We start from the raw sequence: 18,521 nt of genomic DNA, 5'->3' as shown, positions 1-18,521 counted from the left end.
TTAACACTCCACTGACGTAGTACATCAATCACATCATGATTACCGGCAGCATGAGGTGCACACTTGAGTCTCAGGACATGTGCCAGCTGTGCGCTTTATTTATTTCAAGCATCTGCTTCACGTCACAATTTCTTGAGATGCAATTGACGTGTTGTGATGCAACCAACACCATTATTTTTGTGATTTTTTTCGTGCTTTTGATTTCATATGAAATAATAGGAGTGTTCATTTCTGTGTGTGTGTGTGTGTGTGTGTGTGTGTGTGTGTGTGTGTGTGTGTGTGCTGAATTCAGTTCCACTCCAGGGAACTTATCTACTCAAACAGATAATCACTATATATATTGTTATTGATTGAATGTTGATTTGGTCTTTTAAAAATTTTGGTTTCTCTTCAAATAAAATTACTAAAAGAGATTCATATTTTATGTTGATACTGTGTGTTTCAGATAGATCAGCCATCTCTTGGAATGCACCGTTCAATGTTAATAGCCCCAGATATGTACGGACAGCAACTCGAAGCTTATCGCCGCTGGATTATGGCTTCTGCAATAGAACTGGCCACGTACAATAATGCTTCAATTTTTCGTTCAAGTATAAGTGTTGATTCATACAATGTTGTTGAGTTTGAGATTCAACTAGCACGTGTAAGTTAGTCTTTGTTTACCAAGAAATAATTTCACATTGGATTAGATTTCTGTACATGGTAGTCCATTATATCACTGCCAATTATTGGAAATGTGTTGCATTTTTATCACATTGGCTTCTGATATATATTCAGTTAGATTCGTGTAACTTGACAATATCAATGACACAATTAAACATCCTTGAAGTGCAGTGGTTAAATTTCCATAATTTTTTTGACAATGCCTTTGTCAAGAGGTACTGACTGTCAAGTGAATGGTGGTTTTATCGTGACACTGCTGTGCTACCATTTCGCACATGCCCACTCTGTAGTCCTTTTTCTGGAAGATTTTTGGTTGATAGCTCAGTTCTTGTGGCAAATGCTTGGCATCTGAGACAGTTTTCACTTGATGCACTCAGTTCCTCAGACTGCAGATGAAAATAATTGAGAGACATTCTGAATTCTGCACAGAGAAAACTATGTGATCAACAGTGATTCTCTCAGCTTGGTTCTACAATCTAACAAAGACAAAAGAGCTGTCATTTGGAATGCTCTAACTACGATGCAAGGAGACATATTTCTTTTGAGGAGCAAACCTAACAAAAATTGCCATCTTCAAGAGTAATGAAGGAGATGAAAGGGTCACTGGAAGAAGGTATTACAAGAATTTACTACTTAAGATGCCCTGACGACCTACACATTATGGGCTGCCCGAAAGTACCAGAAGGGGACAGGTCATTGTGAATGCCATTGCATTCCTGAGTTATACACCATCAAAATATTGGTCCATTCTTCATTATTTGCATATGACTCATCCTGTATACAGGTGTTTTTGTCAACCATATTAAATGTCTGCATCTTGGTGAATGTAATCTCAAGGTCAGCCTTCTGTGAATCTATTTACACATATCCCCTTCAAAACCTCTACAGAACTGCTCTTCCAGTTCTTTATGAGTAATCTGATCAGACAGATGATAATTCAGTGGGAGATTCATTTGCTCCATCTACAGATGAACTGTTTCGGGCAGTTTTGAAAACAATGGATTGGGCACACCTCTCACAAAATGTAATTTTGTTTATTGTTATGTTGGCTGTGCATTAATTTACCTGGCCCCATATACATGAAAAACTTGGAAAGTTTGTGCAGTCAGTCAGTTAGTTACTTGTTTATTCATCTGCAGATCATTTTACAAATGTATTAGACATATTAGGTTAAAATAACAATAAAAATAAATAAAAGTTTGCAAAATACTGATTTACAGTTACTTACAGATCTTGTTCATTCCAGAATGATTTCACAATATTGTTAGACTACTTAGTTACATCTTATCACAGTAATTACATATATGTATGACCCATCCAGGTATCTGTGTATGTTAATGCAACCGCTTCTAGTATGAGGAGATGTACTGGTCCTGAATCAAATCTGTTTAGTGGATTAATGATGAGGGGTCAGTGTGCTGGCCAGCCTGGATATGGTATTTAGCCAATTTCCCACATCCCACTTGGTGAATACTGAGCTGGTTCACATGTTCTGCCTTAGATATGTGCTACACAAAAATTTAGAACAGTTTCTCTCCAGTGCAGACAGAATTTACTCTATGTGCTGACAGATTGGGAACACTGCTTCTGTCCTGGGGGGGGGGGTTGTATAGGAGACTGATGACCTTCATTGTCTGGTCTCCTTAAACACTTAACCAGCACAGCAAGTATACATAGTCTTAGTTGGCATCAGGACCTTGATTACGTCCATGTCTCTTCATTCTATTCTTTGTGTGTTCTCATTTATTTATCTGAAATCCTGAAATAGTATTCCTTGATAATGAAGGAAATACAGACATTGTATAAATACAGATATTGTAAACCATGACTGAAGGAGATGTTGAATTCATGAATATAAAAGGAACTTAGCAATTTCAATCACAGATTTCTTGCCTACAATTTTCTAGTAACATTCAATACACTCTGAAAGTATACTGTGAAATGAGGCAAATGTTTTATTTATTAATTTTTACAAACCCTAATATTTTTTACCACCCTCTGCTTTGTAACATGTAAGTAATCCTTGACTGTATGATATATGTTATTTAAGATGCATGTTTTAACTGCCGTTTTTTACATGTTAGTTTTACATATATCCACCATTTGCTTTGACAGTTAATTACACAATGTAATTCCAAAGTAGCAAATATTTTTCATGTTTTAATTTTTATTGGTACATGTAAGATATGTCTATCTCTTGTTCCGTGATCATGAAAAAGCCAGGAATATACAGAATACCACGTGGGTGCCGAGAGCTTTATGTTGGACAGACTGTGTGCATATTGAACACTGCCATATAGAACAGATGATGTGTTTCCACCAATATTATCCTGAGAAATCAGCAGTAGCACAGCACGTTTTAGAAAAATTGGCACTGAATTGCATTAATGAAACATCTACTATTAAAAAGAAATGTGATTTCTGGGATAGTATCATAAATGAGGTGACAGAGATCAAAATTTCTGAAAATAATATCAGTAAGGACAGTGGTCTGCAGTTAAGCACAGCTTGGGACGTGGGCACGGGAAAGTTGAAGTGACTGCAGTGGTTGTTTGACCAAAATATTCCCTTGCATGGTGTTACTGGGTGTCAGTGACACCACAGGTGGTTGTGTCACAGCAATAACACAATTATCACCACTTTACAATGGCCAAAGAGTAATCAGTGAAAGCTCTTGGATTTTAAACCACTTGACACAGCTGGATTCACAAAAGAATTTTATCAGTTTATATTTCTGCAAAATCATGCATTCATAAATTCCTAATGTTTTTATTCATGTCAATAATGGATTAATAAGTATACTTATATGGTAAAATTAGATTCCTTAATTCTCCAAAGATGAGTGATGTTATTCAACCATCGAAGAATTTCTTGTCATGTAATTTATGCTTCCTCCTTGGTGCTGTTTTGTCCATTCTAGGTTTAATTTCAGACCTTCCCCAAGTGGGGACAGTGAATCTTTGCAATAATGTCAGTGGAGAGAAAAACAAAAGTGTTTCTATGCAAAAAAAATATTACTGTATAAACTTGTCTTATGTTATTACTGACCAATGACTGTGAAGTAATTGATTACAGGTACACATAAATACATAAAATTGTTACTTTCATCATAAAAAGTTCAATGCACTAATAAGTAGGCTGGCAAAGCTCACTAATGCAGAGTATTTACTGTAGAACACACAAAACACTGTGGCTCAACAATGTCATTCCCTGCAGCCCCACCTGCAGCTCCTGCAAATGCAACTGCATTGTTGTGGAGGAAGTTCAGTTAATGTACCATGAAGCAAATTGTTATTCCTAATTGGGATTCAGCTGTTCCCAATGCCAGTGGGACTGGCATGGCTCAAAAGAACTAAGTTTTACAAGGACCTACCCTCTCCTTTCTGGTAGCGAATGAGTGTTGGGGAAGGGGAAATTACAAGAACAAATGTTGAGGGTTGAGCTGCCAGCAGATCAATGGCAGGGCAGGCTCTATACAGCCTGCTGTAGGCTGATGGCTTCAAGACTTTTCTTTCCCTTCTACCCTTTTAAGTAACTTTTTGGCATATATCTCCTTCTGAGTCTTGGAAAGGGGTGTCTCCAGTTAGAGGGCATCCCTACCATGTGTGGAATACTGGGGATTAATCGTCCTCCTTGATCTTATCTGCTTAATTTAAAGTAACTGTAGATAAGGGGAGTTTCAAATGGTATGGGTCTATTGTGTTTCCCTCAGCAGCTGTTGTCTTTGGTCAATAAATACTTCCCCATATGTAAAATTTGTCTTTGTTTGACTGATACACTGATCTGATAAAAGTCAGGTGATACTGATATGCGCATATATACATGGCAGTAGTATCGAACAATGGAAACTCCAGCTTGGAATACCGACAATGTAGAAAAAGACAGTTTGCTACTTACCATTAAAATGATATGTTAATTTGCAGGTAGGCCCAAATAAAAGACACTTACACATAAGCTTTTGGCCACAGCCTTCATCAGAAAAAAGAGAAACACACACAATTCATTCACACAAGCAAATACACCCCACGTACACATGACTGGCCTGGGCTGCTGGTCATGTGTGTCTAAGGTGTGCTTGATTATGTGAATGAATTGTGTGTGTTTCTCTTTCTCTTCCTGACAAGCACTGTGGCTGAAAGCTTATGTATAAATGTCTTTTGTGCCTATCTGCAACGTAATGTGTCATCTTTATGGTGAGTAGTAATCTATCTTTTCCTACATTGTTGTTGGTGGTACTATAATGTACACAAGATATAACAGGGCAGTGCATTGGTGGAACTGTCATTTGTACTCAGATGATTCATGTGAAATGGTTTCCAACATGATTATGGCCACACAACAAGAACTAATAGACTTTGAATGGAAAAAAGGGGGGGGGGGGGGGGGGGGAGAGAGAGAGAGAGAGAGAGAGAGAGAGAGAGAGAGAGAGAGAGAGAGAGAGGGAGGGAAGAGAGAAGGATAGTTAAAGCTAGATGCATGGGACATTCCATTTCAGAAATCATTGGGGATTTCAAAATTCTGAGATCCACAATGTCAAGAGTGTACTGAGAATACCAAATTTTAGGCGTTACCTGTCACCTAATGATTTCTGAAATTGAATGTCCCATGCATTTGGCAAACTTTTTCGTTGTGTTTGGTAAGATAAAATTTATTTTTTTCTTTCTAGTTGATGTCACCTAATGAAATGCGTCGTAATGCCTATAGGATGTATAATGCAATGACGCTAAGGGAGTTACAAAAATGGACTGACAACAGTGAAGCAATAAATACTCATTCACGGGTTGGTATTTTTTTTATTTTGTTTACCTAGGAATATATAAGTTATTCCATCACAAACGGATGCAGTGAAATTCACATTTATATCTTGTTTCAGTTAACCAAACATCACATTAGCACAGAAAAGAATTGAAAGAACATATTGCTGAAGGTAAAAACCACTATCTCACCATAAACCATACAATTTATAGCACCAAGCTAACCTTTACTTGAACATTTACTGTGTACAACTGGTCAGTTTTGATCTGCAGCCATTTTCAAATGCAGATGTACATCAATGATGTGCCACCAATCTACATCTACATCTGAAAATGGCTGCGGACTCAAACTGGCTCATAACCCACAATAAAAACCTTGAAGTAAAAGTTCCACTTGTTCCAGTAAATTAAACAGTTGGGAGAAAATGGTTTTGACCTTCAGGAGTCCCGTAGAAGGTGTGGAAATGAAGAAAGTAATTGCGAAATAGTCATGTATTTTATGACTGTAGAAACACCATTGTTTCTCTGGTCCATTGAGGTAAGCAGGAGAACTTCTGAGAAGTTTGGATAGTCAGAAAGAGGTATGGGCAGAACTGAAGTGATGAGGGTGGATTGTGAGTCATACTTGGGTACTTCAGTCAGTAAGAGCAATGCTCACAAAAGACAAAGTTCATGATGTGGGTCCTGTTCCGACAGAATGTGCGCTATTATAACTCTCAAATTTATCATAGTGTTCCACTATGAGTTTTGCAGAAAATATACTATTTTCTGATCAACTTTGCATAATGTCACAAAAAGCAGAGTTGTAGGCTAATCACAGATCTAGCTAGATAAAGGAATCTGTGTCACAAAATTTGGCCAGTTACCTATCAACTTCAAAATTTGGAACTAATGGAGTAGACTTGCAGACGAAAACTAAACATCAGCTTTCTAACTTCTCCAACTCTGTTGTAGTTTCTTCACCAAGAGAAATGATGAAACAGCAACAGGCCAGATTAAAGAGAATAGCATCAGGTACAGGAGGCTGAGAAATATGACTCTAAATGTAAGATCAAGACTCTGTCCATAAAAGGCCTTAAACAGCCGAACAATACCAACTGACTACTGTGTCATCCTGAGCCAATAGGTGTCACTGGATGCACATTTGAAGGGGTATGTGGTCAGCACACTGCTCTCCCAGCCATTTTCAGCTTTCATGACCAGAGCAGCTACTTGCTTGCCAATAGTGTTCAGGAGATCAGAACTGTCACCCATCCAAGGGCTAGCCAAATCTGACAGCACTTAACTTTGGTGGTAAGATTAAGAGGAACATACATTTTTAAAGAGGAGTTAGATATAAAAGTATGTTTTTTAAGATGCTGAATGTCAAATTGGAAGGGACTAACAGTGAAGTGCAGGCAACTGATATATTAAAGATGAAAAGTAAAAATTGAAATATACCTCAGAGGGCAGATGGAAACAAAAGTTAAATAAAGCAGACACAGGAAAGGACAGATAAAACATAGAGGAAATGGATTAAATACATATAAATCTTGAATAACAATAACAGTGTATTTATAAAAGGGGGAGGGGCAGGAAATGCTTGTTAAATGCAGAGAGAAGCTCCAGCGTGCAAGCAAAAAATGGGGAACAGTAGAAAAAAATGAAAGATACCTAAGAAGAGCAATAGGAGAAGAAATCATTAAGTTAAGAATAAGTAGACTGTAAGATGGAAGGGCTGAAACATTGCTTTAGGTTGCAGGACATGTTTAGCAAAAGAAATGCTGACTGTTGTCATTAAAGATATTTGCCAATGAAAGTTCATTCTTTACGCATAACTGGAGAAAGTTTAACAATGTAGGAAGAGATAGATGGCTAGTTACAATGAAGGTGACACACAAGGTTGCAACCAGGCACAGTTAAAAAGACACTTACATGAAACTTTTGGCCACAGCCTTCATCAGAAAAAGAGAAACACACACCATTTATTAACAAAAGCAAGAACGCCTCACGCACACATAATTGCCAACTCTGGCAGTTGGGCTAGAAAGTTTGTTCTTTGAATGATCAATGACTGTGCACTGTGGCAGATCACCCTTGCACTGGTTCTTCTATGATGGGTATGTTCACTGGCAGGTTTACAACAAGGCCATTCACATTATTAGAATGAATGAGGCAGGGAAGTGTATCAACAACTGTTGTGATTACTGATGATCAGAAGTTGGCGGAATAAACTTACTTTAAGACCAACATCACAGATTTAAATGAAGCCAAATGCTGAATGAAGCCACAGTGAGCTTAAAGGAAATAGTATGACAAGTCCACAATAAATTCAAATGTAAAATTCTACCTACTGATATAACAAAACATCCTAATAGGTTTTAGTCTTGTATAATGTGCACAAACTACTCCAGTTTGTTTATTCAGTCACTCAATAATCTCTTTAGGATAAAAATATAGGATGACACAGAGAGAGCTGTCTTTAAAAATTGTTTCACTGAGGAAGTTTGGGTCATCATAAAAATGCTAAAAACAACAGATATTAAGATAAGCGATTGTAGAATAGCAAATTAATGACAACTGGTCAACAAAAGAGAGAGAGACATAGACTTAATGGAATACCTGCACTTTTTGATACATCAAAATCAGCATCTGTACTTTGCAAGCCACCTTACGGTGTGTGGTGGAGAGTTCTTATGGTGTTCTTATCACTTCTTTGCTTTCCAGTTCTATTCCTGGCTAGAAGAACTGTTGGTAAGCCTCTATATGAATTCTAATTCCTCTGATTTTCTTGAAGTTTGCATTTCATGAAATTGATGTGGGAGGAAGTATCATGTTTCCTGTCTCTTATTGGACTATATGACCTCAGAATTTTAATAGTAATCTTCTCTGTGAGGTAGCCTCTCTTCTAGTACCTGGTATTTGATGAGCATCTCTGTAACACTCCCATGTTCACTAAATGAGGATCAGTACTCAAGAATCAGTCAAATGTGTGTGTTTTTAGCAACTTCTTTGATGGATGAGTTACATTTCCTAAGCAGGCTTCCAATAAATTTCAGTCTTGCATCTTCAGTACTTTTGTACGTAGGGGGTCAACTTCCCGTACTGATATGGCTTCTGATCCTCTGCAGATATTGCTGCATTTTGCATCAAGAGATATTCCCGCATTTTGCTACAATATTCTGGTATTGCAGCTTGATATATACAAAAGCATCATCTGTAAACAACCTCATTTAGCTTTTGATGACATCTATTAGATCACTGACATATAATGCAAACAGATTGTCCAAAATAAATTGCATCCTTTCTACTGGTAGTTTATCATAACTTCCTGGAGCAGCAAAACATTACAAAGAATTGGAAAAAGTTACAGGCCATTATCGATTCCAAGAAGTGTGGTTGGACAGATGCTTATGACTTCAGGCTTATATCAATTATGACAAACTGCCTTAGACTTATGTAACGCAAATATGTATTATGACCATTCTGGAGCAAAAAAAATTTCTGTAGGAATCAACATTGATCCTGCAAACAATGAACTTGAGAAACTCAGTTCCCTCTGAGATCCAGAAAACATAAGATAGCAGAGGTCAACTTATGTCGTGTTCTTTGAATCCCAGAAGGCATTCAGTACAGTTGTGCAATTATGTGGTCTTATTTTTTTCCAGCGTGTTTCTAATTTGTAGAATTCTTGGATCTCTGTTTGGGTCTCATTGTAATTACTCCATGATATTTTGACAAACAGACTCGTTGTCATCTTCAGGTGATCCCTGATGACTAACATTAGGGACTTCTGAAGTCTGCAATGAGACTTTGCTGAAATACCATAGAGAAATTAGGATGAGACATAGATGGATACCTGAGAATTCTACAAGATAGTTGTGCAGTGTTGTCAGTTGAACTAAATATGAGCTCACAATCTATTGTGCTAACATTGCTACGGGATTCAGGAGTTAATATCAGATATGATTGAACACTAATGATTTACTTTCAAATATAAAGATGAGTTGATGATTCCATTTTATGCACGGTATTTTGACAACTGACCCAATTATCTTCTTCAAGTGCTGCTGGCAGTGTTAATATGTGTACTCGCTGTCTGGACTCCATCAAAGATAATCTAGGCCTCTGAAATCCAGGTGTATATTGTATTTCAAGTGACAATAATGTCTTGTGGGGCACATTATTATAACAGTCATGGAGGGCAAAAGGAACTTCAGGAACGCACTGGACTAAACCAACCATGCTAATTAGCTGCCGCTGACCACTGCCTCAAGTATAGTAATGAAACGAAGTACAGTGAGACCAGAACCATGGTGCACATGTCAAGTTTCTAGGACAATATAATTAAGTAGTTGATTGAAATAAAAATTTAAGAAACCTATGAGAGGACGAATGAAATATAAACCAGATTCATTTTTGTCTTATTTTATTTTTTAATTTAACCTTTGGAAAAATTCATCCACACAAACTTATTTTTTCTATTCAGTCTCCTGAATGGGAAACTTATTTTTCTTAGCAGACAGGCAGTTTCTTGATATCATTTTCATATAATGAACATGTCTGTGACACCAGCCAGATGCACACGAACCGTTCGACAGCACCATCTTCATCAAATCTGTGGCCTCTGATGGCCTCCTTTAAGAGATCCAGACAAATGAAAATCACAGGGCTATAAGTCTGGACTGTAGAAAGGCTGTTACAATTCTTCCTTTTTTTAGGTCAGGCAACTTTGTGGGGTCAAGCATTGTCATAAAGCACAATCACAGACTGGAAATGTGTGCCTTTTCTGATATGTGGAAGTTTTGTTTGGTCCAAAAGTTGGCAGTAGTGTGCAGTATTCAGAGTATGACATTTGTGAAGAGATTCAATGAGAAGAACTCTGACAAAATCAAAACAGGCTATTGCAAGAACCTTCCCTGCAGAGAGATGGTTTTTGGCATTAAAAGGTGCAGATTCGTCCTTTTGTGCCATTCTGTGCTCCCTTTTTTTCAGTTCTGCGATGTAATGGTGCACCTATGTTTCATTGCAGGTAATAATCCAGGGCAAGAATTGTTCTGCTTCAGTTTGGTAGTGTGTTAGTAGCCATTTGCACTCCCTAAGACAATGAAATTTCTGCTCTGTAGTGAGAAGACAAGGCACCTACTTGCGGATGCTTTCCGAAATCCAAGGTTTTCAATAAAGATCACATGAAGAGTACCATAGCTTATGCCAACCTTAGTAACAATTTTGTCAGTCACCTTCAATAGGCAGACTAACAAGCAAATATTCTCCTCAGTCATGCTGGTCTTCGAGTGACAACAGTGAGCTTTCTCAACTGTTTCTTGTCCTCATAAAAACTGTTTGAGTGATTTCTAGGATGTTGTCCCTGAACTGTGCTGCAAGTATTTTCAAAATTTCAGATGATTTCACACACTCTTTTGTGGGAGATTCCATTACAATGTGTTCTACAACAGATAGTGGTATATCTTGCTCTGACATTGTGATTCTGACTAAAAAAAAAAAAAAATATGGTACGACATCACTCTACCTATGGAGAACAATCACTGGAAAAAAGCAACAATTAGCTTAGATCGTGCTGCTCTCCATTTACAAATAGGCATGTAAAACAATAATTCCAGTTTATATTTGATTCACCATTGTACTAAACCAGAACAGGAGTTTCAGGTTCGGGAAGGCTTGGGATATGGCACTCAATTTATTAAGTTCTCATCTGCCCATCTCGTCTATTGGAGGAGAAAAACACCAAGAGAATTTGTGTTTCAATGGGTAACAGTGAGGATTCTGAGAAATAAATCAAGTTCAAAGGGTGTGGTGCGTGCTAGGAGTCAAACTCAGCTATAAACAGCATGCAGCACTAACAACAGTTTATAGTCTGGCTGGAGTGTAGGAAGTGAATATGCGTAGTAACACTGCCCACAGCACCTAAAGAAAACAACAGGGTTGGTCTTCAAAATATTGTGTGGCAAATTGGAATTGACAGCTTTGCTGTACGCTGATAGGTGCATCAATAACGAACTATGCCGAGAACACTTGAGAATGGCTCATTGCTGTCAGGGAAAAACTTTCAGATGTGAAAGTAGCTTTAGGTATACCTGAGGGAGTGTTATAAGTCTGTTGTGCTTTACAATATGTATAAACACTCCATTATTGTTTGATTATACAATTTGTAGTGATGCACTGGAAACAGTCACAACGATTAACTGTCTCAGAGTATGTGTCCAGGGCAACCTACAGTGGAACAGCTATGTAAGCTATGTAAAGCTAGCTCTAGGGTAGGCAGATGCCAGGCTGCGATTCATTGGAAGACTCCGAAGAGAATGTAATTCATCCTTAAAGCAAGCAACTTAACAAAACCTTTGTTTGGTTGTTTTTGAGTATTGTTCACAAGTCTGGGACCCTTATCATTTGGAACTAGTGAAAGAGATTGAGAAGACTTAAAAAAGCACTGTTTTACTGTTAAAATTCCAAGAAATTACGTTTCTAAAGACACAAGCAATATTTCTTTCCAACATGTACTTGTATATATCAAATGATCATATGTCAAAATTGGATAAATTCAAGCTGATACAGAGGCTCACTGTTAGCCATTCTTCCTGCATGCCACTCATAAATGAAATATTAAAGGAAGAGGAATGATGTTTGAAGTACCCTTTGCAGCACATGATAATGAGACTTGTGGAGTACAGATGTAAATGTGCCTGTTGGTATGGGAATGATTCTACATCTGGCTATTTTCAGTCACTTTTCAGCATATGACTTATATGATTGGCAAAATGCCTGAGTCACAGATCTCAGTGAAAGACTGTACTATGTATGTATTTCTCTTGTTTTCTTCTGCCTTCCTTTTACTCATTTCACTTCCATAGTTTCATTTTGCTCATTTAAAATTATGCACTGTCTGTCTTCTGCTTTCTATCAGTGTCTGCATTTATTTCTGTTGATTTACTTAATTATTTCATATACCTGTACTTTTCTTTCTCCAGTCTCCATCACCCAAACATTCAGATCTTTATTCTTTCTTTTGTCAGGTTTCAGTGGCTTTTACATTTGAGATTTTTTTTCAAGCCCTGTATTTCATATTTATACTAAACATAGGTGCAACTTAGTGTTAATAATCAGTAATTATGGAATTTTTGATTCCTTTCTGCACCATATCTAATTCACAGTTTGGAGTGTCCTGATCTATTCCAGAATAAATGCACATTATTGCTTTCTTTTTTTCTGTTTTCACTGTTCTTGAGATTTAATGTGTGTTTTCCTTATATGTATTCTTTCAATCCTGCTCTTGTTATTTGAATTTCAGCATATGGTTGACAAGGCATAATGTACACATTCATCTCTTAACTTCCATATTTTGAATGGATGGGATCCAATTTATATGAAAATGTCTGTATTTCTTGTACACTGTAAATATAAAAGTTAATTGTCACTGTGTATTGGAAAGGATTTCAGATTTGGTTCATGCTTTTAGTCAAGATTCCTCATGGTTCCAGATCCAGTGGTTGCAGCTCATGGAAGATTTATTTGATGACATTGATGTGAAGATAGGTTATGATGAGACAGTTGTGGTTAAGGAGATGGACTATTTATTTAAGCTAGTGGAACTTCTTGATAACACACCTGTAAGGGTGATTGGTGAGTAAATGTTGTCACAACACTCATGATCTATGAGTGGCAGTCAAATGAAAATCGAACACCTACCACAATGGAACCATGGACTGGTTCTATTCAACACACGCTGAAACATTTATTCCACTGTGAGATAAGATGATCAATTCCTGTTTCGTAGAATGCAGTTAGCTGCTGATGGATCCACAACCTCTCCCACTCTTGCATCACCTTGTCTGACTGGAACTGACATCCATGCATATCTTTCTTCAGTGGTAACAGTATTAAAATGTAACAACAATGGGGACACCTGTCATTTGAACTGTGTGTTATGACATGCCATGAAGTCAAAACTCCCAGGAATGCTGTTACATGGATTCATCCTGCTGCATGATAATGCCCACCTGAATGCTGCCATTTGGATGAAGCTATGCTTCAGCAATTTGGTTGAGGAACACTGCAACATCCTCCATACAGCTGAGATCTTTCACCATGTGATTTGCACATCTTTGTTGACTTGAAGAAAGACAAGCATGGATGTCTGTTTCAGTCACATGAGGAGGTGGGTGCAGTTTTGGATCCATAAGGGGCCAACTCTATTCTAAGAAACAGGAATTATCATCTCATTTCCCGAAGGGATAAATGTATTAATGTGTGTGGTGATTATTTTTTAATGGAACCAGTTCATTCCATTGTGACAGGTGTTCAGTTTCCATTTGACTGCCCCTTATACTGTATATTAACTGTAAGACATATATGTTATTATTATTATTGTTGTTATTATTACTAATCAGTCAAAATTACTATGTAGTATGACTTTGCCGGCATATCCCATAATATTATTCTCATTAACTTTTACCAAATAAATGGGAAAATATTCATGTAACGTCTTAGGTCACTTTTCATTCAAAGCTGAGTCTCTGTCTTAACTCAGGATCACTGCTTTTACATCCACTTGCTAAAAAGAGGGGGGACAGTTGTGAAGGGTGTTTCCATAAAATTTCCAATATCACAAGGGAGGCCACACTTTTTAATGGTGTTAATACGATATTAGAAATTTCTGTGTAATACAAATAATGGAAGGAGTATTTAAAGATAACCATTCACCTCATAGTTGAGGCACTGAACAGCTGAAAGATGCATTAACAGGATTAGAAATGATAGTTTAGGCTATTTTGGTGAAACAGCTGGTTTATACACGTTTTTGGGCTTGTACAAAATCGTCATTGTGAATTTACACAATATTTCAAGTGATTCCTGAATTGTCATTGTCAGCTGTTTAATGCAGATTTTGTTGCTAATGTGTAACTGTTGAACAAAGATGTGAAAAACACCAATTTTACTCCCACTCAAGCAGTTAACTAAACACTCCACCTGTGAACAGGGATGAAATATGAAGATACCAGCATTGTAGCAGAGGCAACAAATTTTTGACACAGTGTAATAGACATGGAAATATAAATTAATGGGGTGAATAATTTTATCAATATGGATGGAGGCATTGGTTGATGTTAAGAGTGGGATCTGGTATTCAGTTTCCTTAAATAGTGTCATAAAACATCTCAGTAATTTCTCTCTCTCTGGTCATAGATGAATACCTATTAAGACATTTTTAGTAAAAGGTGTTGCTGATAGAATTCTTGTTACTTATAAGTTTTCACTTATTTGTATATGTTTTTCATTGGTTTTGAATTTCCATAGACTATTCTGTTAGTTACCAGTACTGGGAAACAATCACAAGGGTAATGTGCAGTGTGTACCATTCAGTTTGGCAACAAAATCTTAGCTCAGCACCTGATGAGGACAATGAAGGAAGTTTTTGAAATATTGTGTAAAGAGAAATGTGAGCTGCAAACTTAAAAGCTTGTAAATCAGGATTGAAAATGTTGCTGAGTTTTGAATAATATCTTCCTTCAGAAATAGTTATTGTATCATGTGGTGTGGGGGAGAGGAGAAAAGAGTTAGGGAAAGGGGGGGGGGGGGAATCCAGGCATGGACAACTGAAGAAAGGGGAAATTGATAGGAACGTGGCTCCAGTGAGCTCACCTTGGCACATGCATGGTCAAGATCAAGCATTACATTATCTAGTGCAGCTCACAGACTCTTAATGATTTTATGTCATTCACTGACAAATATCCTGTTTCATATTTCTGCACATTGCTCCTCCATTTTGTGGGTCACCTCAAATCTTGTCATCCTGTTGGTAAGTATCAGAAAGCTTTCAGTGATGGAATCCCTGATGGAGTTCTCATTAGAGGCCATTTATTTTTGTTGACACTCTTTCACATTTTCTGATAGACTGTTTGTAAATCCAAGTGATTTCCATGTGTTGACACTTTGAGTTCTGTCTTTTAAATGCACACCTAGCACATATTACAGAAACATCAGCTCTACTTCTTCCGGTTTTCTTTTGAATTTTTGCTCAGAATTTATATTTTACTGACTTATAGGATTACAGGATGCCAAATTGGTTATTCTTAATCTTAATTCTTTCTTTGTAGTTTGTCCCAAATATATTTTTGAGTATATATTTACCATATTAATAACAACATGATTTACATACACATGCACGCACGCACACGCACACGCATGCACGCACGCACACACACATCATTTTTGTGCGCTGTGGGACCCTCGTCTATGTGACGAGCAGTTGTATTTTTGTAAGTTTTTCTCTAAATCTGTGCAGTTTGAGTAAGCTGATATTTCACATTTCAAATATTATTTATTATGTAAAAATTTTAATTGTATTTGCCTATTTTTGACATGACTTATATTTTTTTCATTGGAATTGTACATTTACAACACTCTGTTTACATTTGATGCCTTTTCTAGCATACCGGTTTTTATCAGCTAACAGTAGTTGATCATAAGAAAACTGATTACTTAGAAAATTCTAGCGTGGCATTGGTGGAAGAATCAGTCAGTTGTTTTGATTTCATTGTTTTTATTTTCTGTTGTAGTTGTGCTCACACTCAAATTTATTGATAATACTTTTGGATGAAATGTTCATTTTAAACCATTACCTGGGGTTTAATCATGTGAATAGTTATAAGTAATTTAATGAAACATTTAATATTTATACAACTCATATATTTAGCTTACGTGCTGGTTTGCAATTAGCAATCTGACAACAGTCTTTTCTGGTCTATTAATAACTCTAGGCTTATTCATATGAAGAAGACTCAGATAATAGTTTGAGAATAAACATTGTATTCAAAACTAGTCTCCAATAATAACTTTCACTTTTGAGAAGCAAACACCTGTCATCTGTTTAATGTATGTCAGGGTATCTCACTTTGTCATAACTGAGCAGTAAGATTATGTGATAGCGTGTCATTTACAATAGGTAACATAGATACATAACATCCATTCATTCTTTTGCAGCTAATTACCTGAACTGGCGACTGGTGAAGACAGTCAGCAGGGACACAACACAGAAAATGCGTGAGCTTGCTTTTCTGTTCGAAAAAGTTCTCAGTGGAACAAAAGAAGATCAGCCAAGGTAAAAGCAATTTTTTTTTTTATTTCATAATATTAAAGTACATTCCAGTGTCAGTTTTTTTATTCTGGCAATATAATGTAAGCACCTCTCAGATTAAGTGACGTTAGACTTCTAAACATTTGACCTTTATTTTCTTATACAGTTTCCTAGAAAAAGGAACTGTATTCTATCATGAGGTGTGGATAAATAATGAGCTGCAAATAAGTAAGTTCATAAGTATTCTGTTGAAGGTTTTGAACTAAAACTTGGCTTCGAGAGAGAGGACTGATTTTGATGATGGACACAAGTGTGAGCAGTTTCGCTATGGAATCTTGATACTGTGAGGCACAAAATCATGATTCTTTTGCTGATTTGTAGTTCTTAATGTTTCCAGCTCTTTATTCATCACAAAAATTAATGACATCTTAAAGTTTTCTATCGTAGAAGACTGTGTAACAACAGGAGTAAAGGTCAAAGCCAAAGTAATCACATACTCAGGGAAATGAGCATAGGGGATCAGACACAGGACGCCTACATCACCATTCTAGGCAAGGTCCTAGCAGAGATGCCTTCGCCTTCCTCCGACAAGTTATGAAGTGTCAGAAGTGTATCTGTGTCACGTGGATGAGAGTGATGAATGCATTGTTGAGCAGGTGTTGTTGTGGGTGATGGGAAGGGAAGGAAGAGGATAAAATCTCCACTGGTCTCCCAGGATTTTACCTGCACACCTTCTGTTTTTATCTGCTATTTCAAGCTAAGTGTATTTTTGTTCTTAGTGTTTATGTAACTTAACACAACTGTCTACATAATTGGTATTATTAAAGTAGGTTGTTGTTGTTTTTGTGGCCTTCAGTCCCAAGACTGGTTTGATGCAGCTCTCCATGCTACTCTATCCTGTGCAAGCTTCTTCATCTTTCAGTACCTACTGCAACCTACATCCTTCTGAACCTGCTTTGTGTATTCATCTCTTGGTCTCCCTCTACGATTTTTACCCTCCACACTGCCCTCCAGTACTAAATTGGTGATCCCTCGATGTCTCAGAATATGTCCTACCAACCGATCCCTTCTTCTAGTCAAGTTGTGCCACAAACTTTTCTTCTCCCCAGTGCTATTCAATACCTCCTCATTAGTTATGTGCTCTACCCATCTAATCTTCAGCATTCTTCTGTAGCAATTAAAGTAGGTATAATGTGAAAATTAAAGTCAACCAGAATTTACATTACAGAATCCACATATTATGATAAATTATAGAAGTCGTAGTAACCTTTTACTTTTTTCCAATTATTTGGGGATTTAAAATTTCCTGCCTGATGTCTTGCATTTGAATACAAAACTTCATTCTGAAGCTTAGGCATGTCTGCATGGGAATTATTTTTACTTCTAATATAGTGGTTGTGAATTTCACAGTTGATTATCTACATCTACATCTACATCTACATCCATACTCCGCAAGCCACCTGACGGTGTGTGGCGGAGGGTACCCTGAGTACCTCTATCGGTTCTCCCTTCTATTCCAGTCTCGTATTGTACGTGGAAATAAGGATTGTCGGTATGCTTCTGTGTGGGCTCTAATCTCTCTGATTTTATCCTCATGGTCTCTTCGCGAGATATACGTAGGAGGGAGCAATATACTGCTTGACTCTTCGGTGAAGGTATGTTCTCGAAACTTTAACAAAAGCCTGTACCGAGCTACTGAGCGTCTCTCCTGCAGAGTCTTCCACTGGAGTTTATCTATCATCTCCGTAACGCTTTCGCGATTACTAAATGATCCTGTAACAAAGCGCACTGCTCTCCGTTGGATCTTCTCTATCTCTTCTATCAACCCTATCTGGTGCGGATCCCACACTGCTGAGCAGTATTCAAGCAGTGGGCGAACAAGCGTACTGTAACCTACTTCCTTTGTTGTCGGATTGCATTTCCTTAGGATTCTTCCAATGAATCTCAGTCTGGCATCTGCTTTACCGACGATCAACTTTATATGATCATTCCATTTTATTATTATAAATTATTATAAATTCAGTCTTATAATT

The 18,521-nt window shown here is 37.2% G+C and overlaps 1 protein-coding gene across 2 annotated transcripts in view; it reads left to right on the top strand.

Annotated features, from left to right (window-relative positions):
• The window catches only part of LOC126354832 (neprilysin-4-like), a 141,982-nt gene that overhangs the window by 48,757 nt on the left and 74,704 nt on the right, over positions 1–18,521 (top strand). For both annotated transcript variants that reach the window (XM_050004780.1, XM_050004779.1), the window contains exons 7-10: positions 446–643; positions 5,330–5,443; positions 12,893–13,034; positions 16,395–16,512. In XM_050004780.1, the coding sequence (XP_049860737.1) occupies positions 446–643; positions 5,330–5,443; positions 12,893–13,034; positions 16,395–16,512 (572 nt within the window). The remainder of the gene's footprint in view (positions 1–445; positions 644–5,329; positions 5,444–12,892; positions 13,035–16,394; positions 16,513–18,521) is intronic.

The sequence above is a fragment of the Schistocerca gregaria genome, chromosome 3 (assembly GCF_023897955.1).
Source record: "Schistocerca gregaria isolate iqSchGreg1 chromosome 3, iqSchGreg1.2, whole genome shotgun sequence".
Taxonomy (NCBI): domain Eukaryota; kingdom Metazoa; phylum Arthropoda; class Insecta; order Orthoptera; family Acrididae; genus Schistocerca; species Schistocerca gregaria.
The sequence above is the reverse complement of the archived record's forward strand: the minus strand, read 5'-3'. Positions and strand labels throughout refer to the sequence as shown.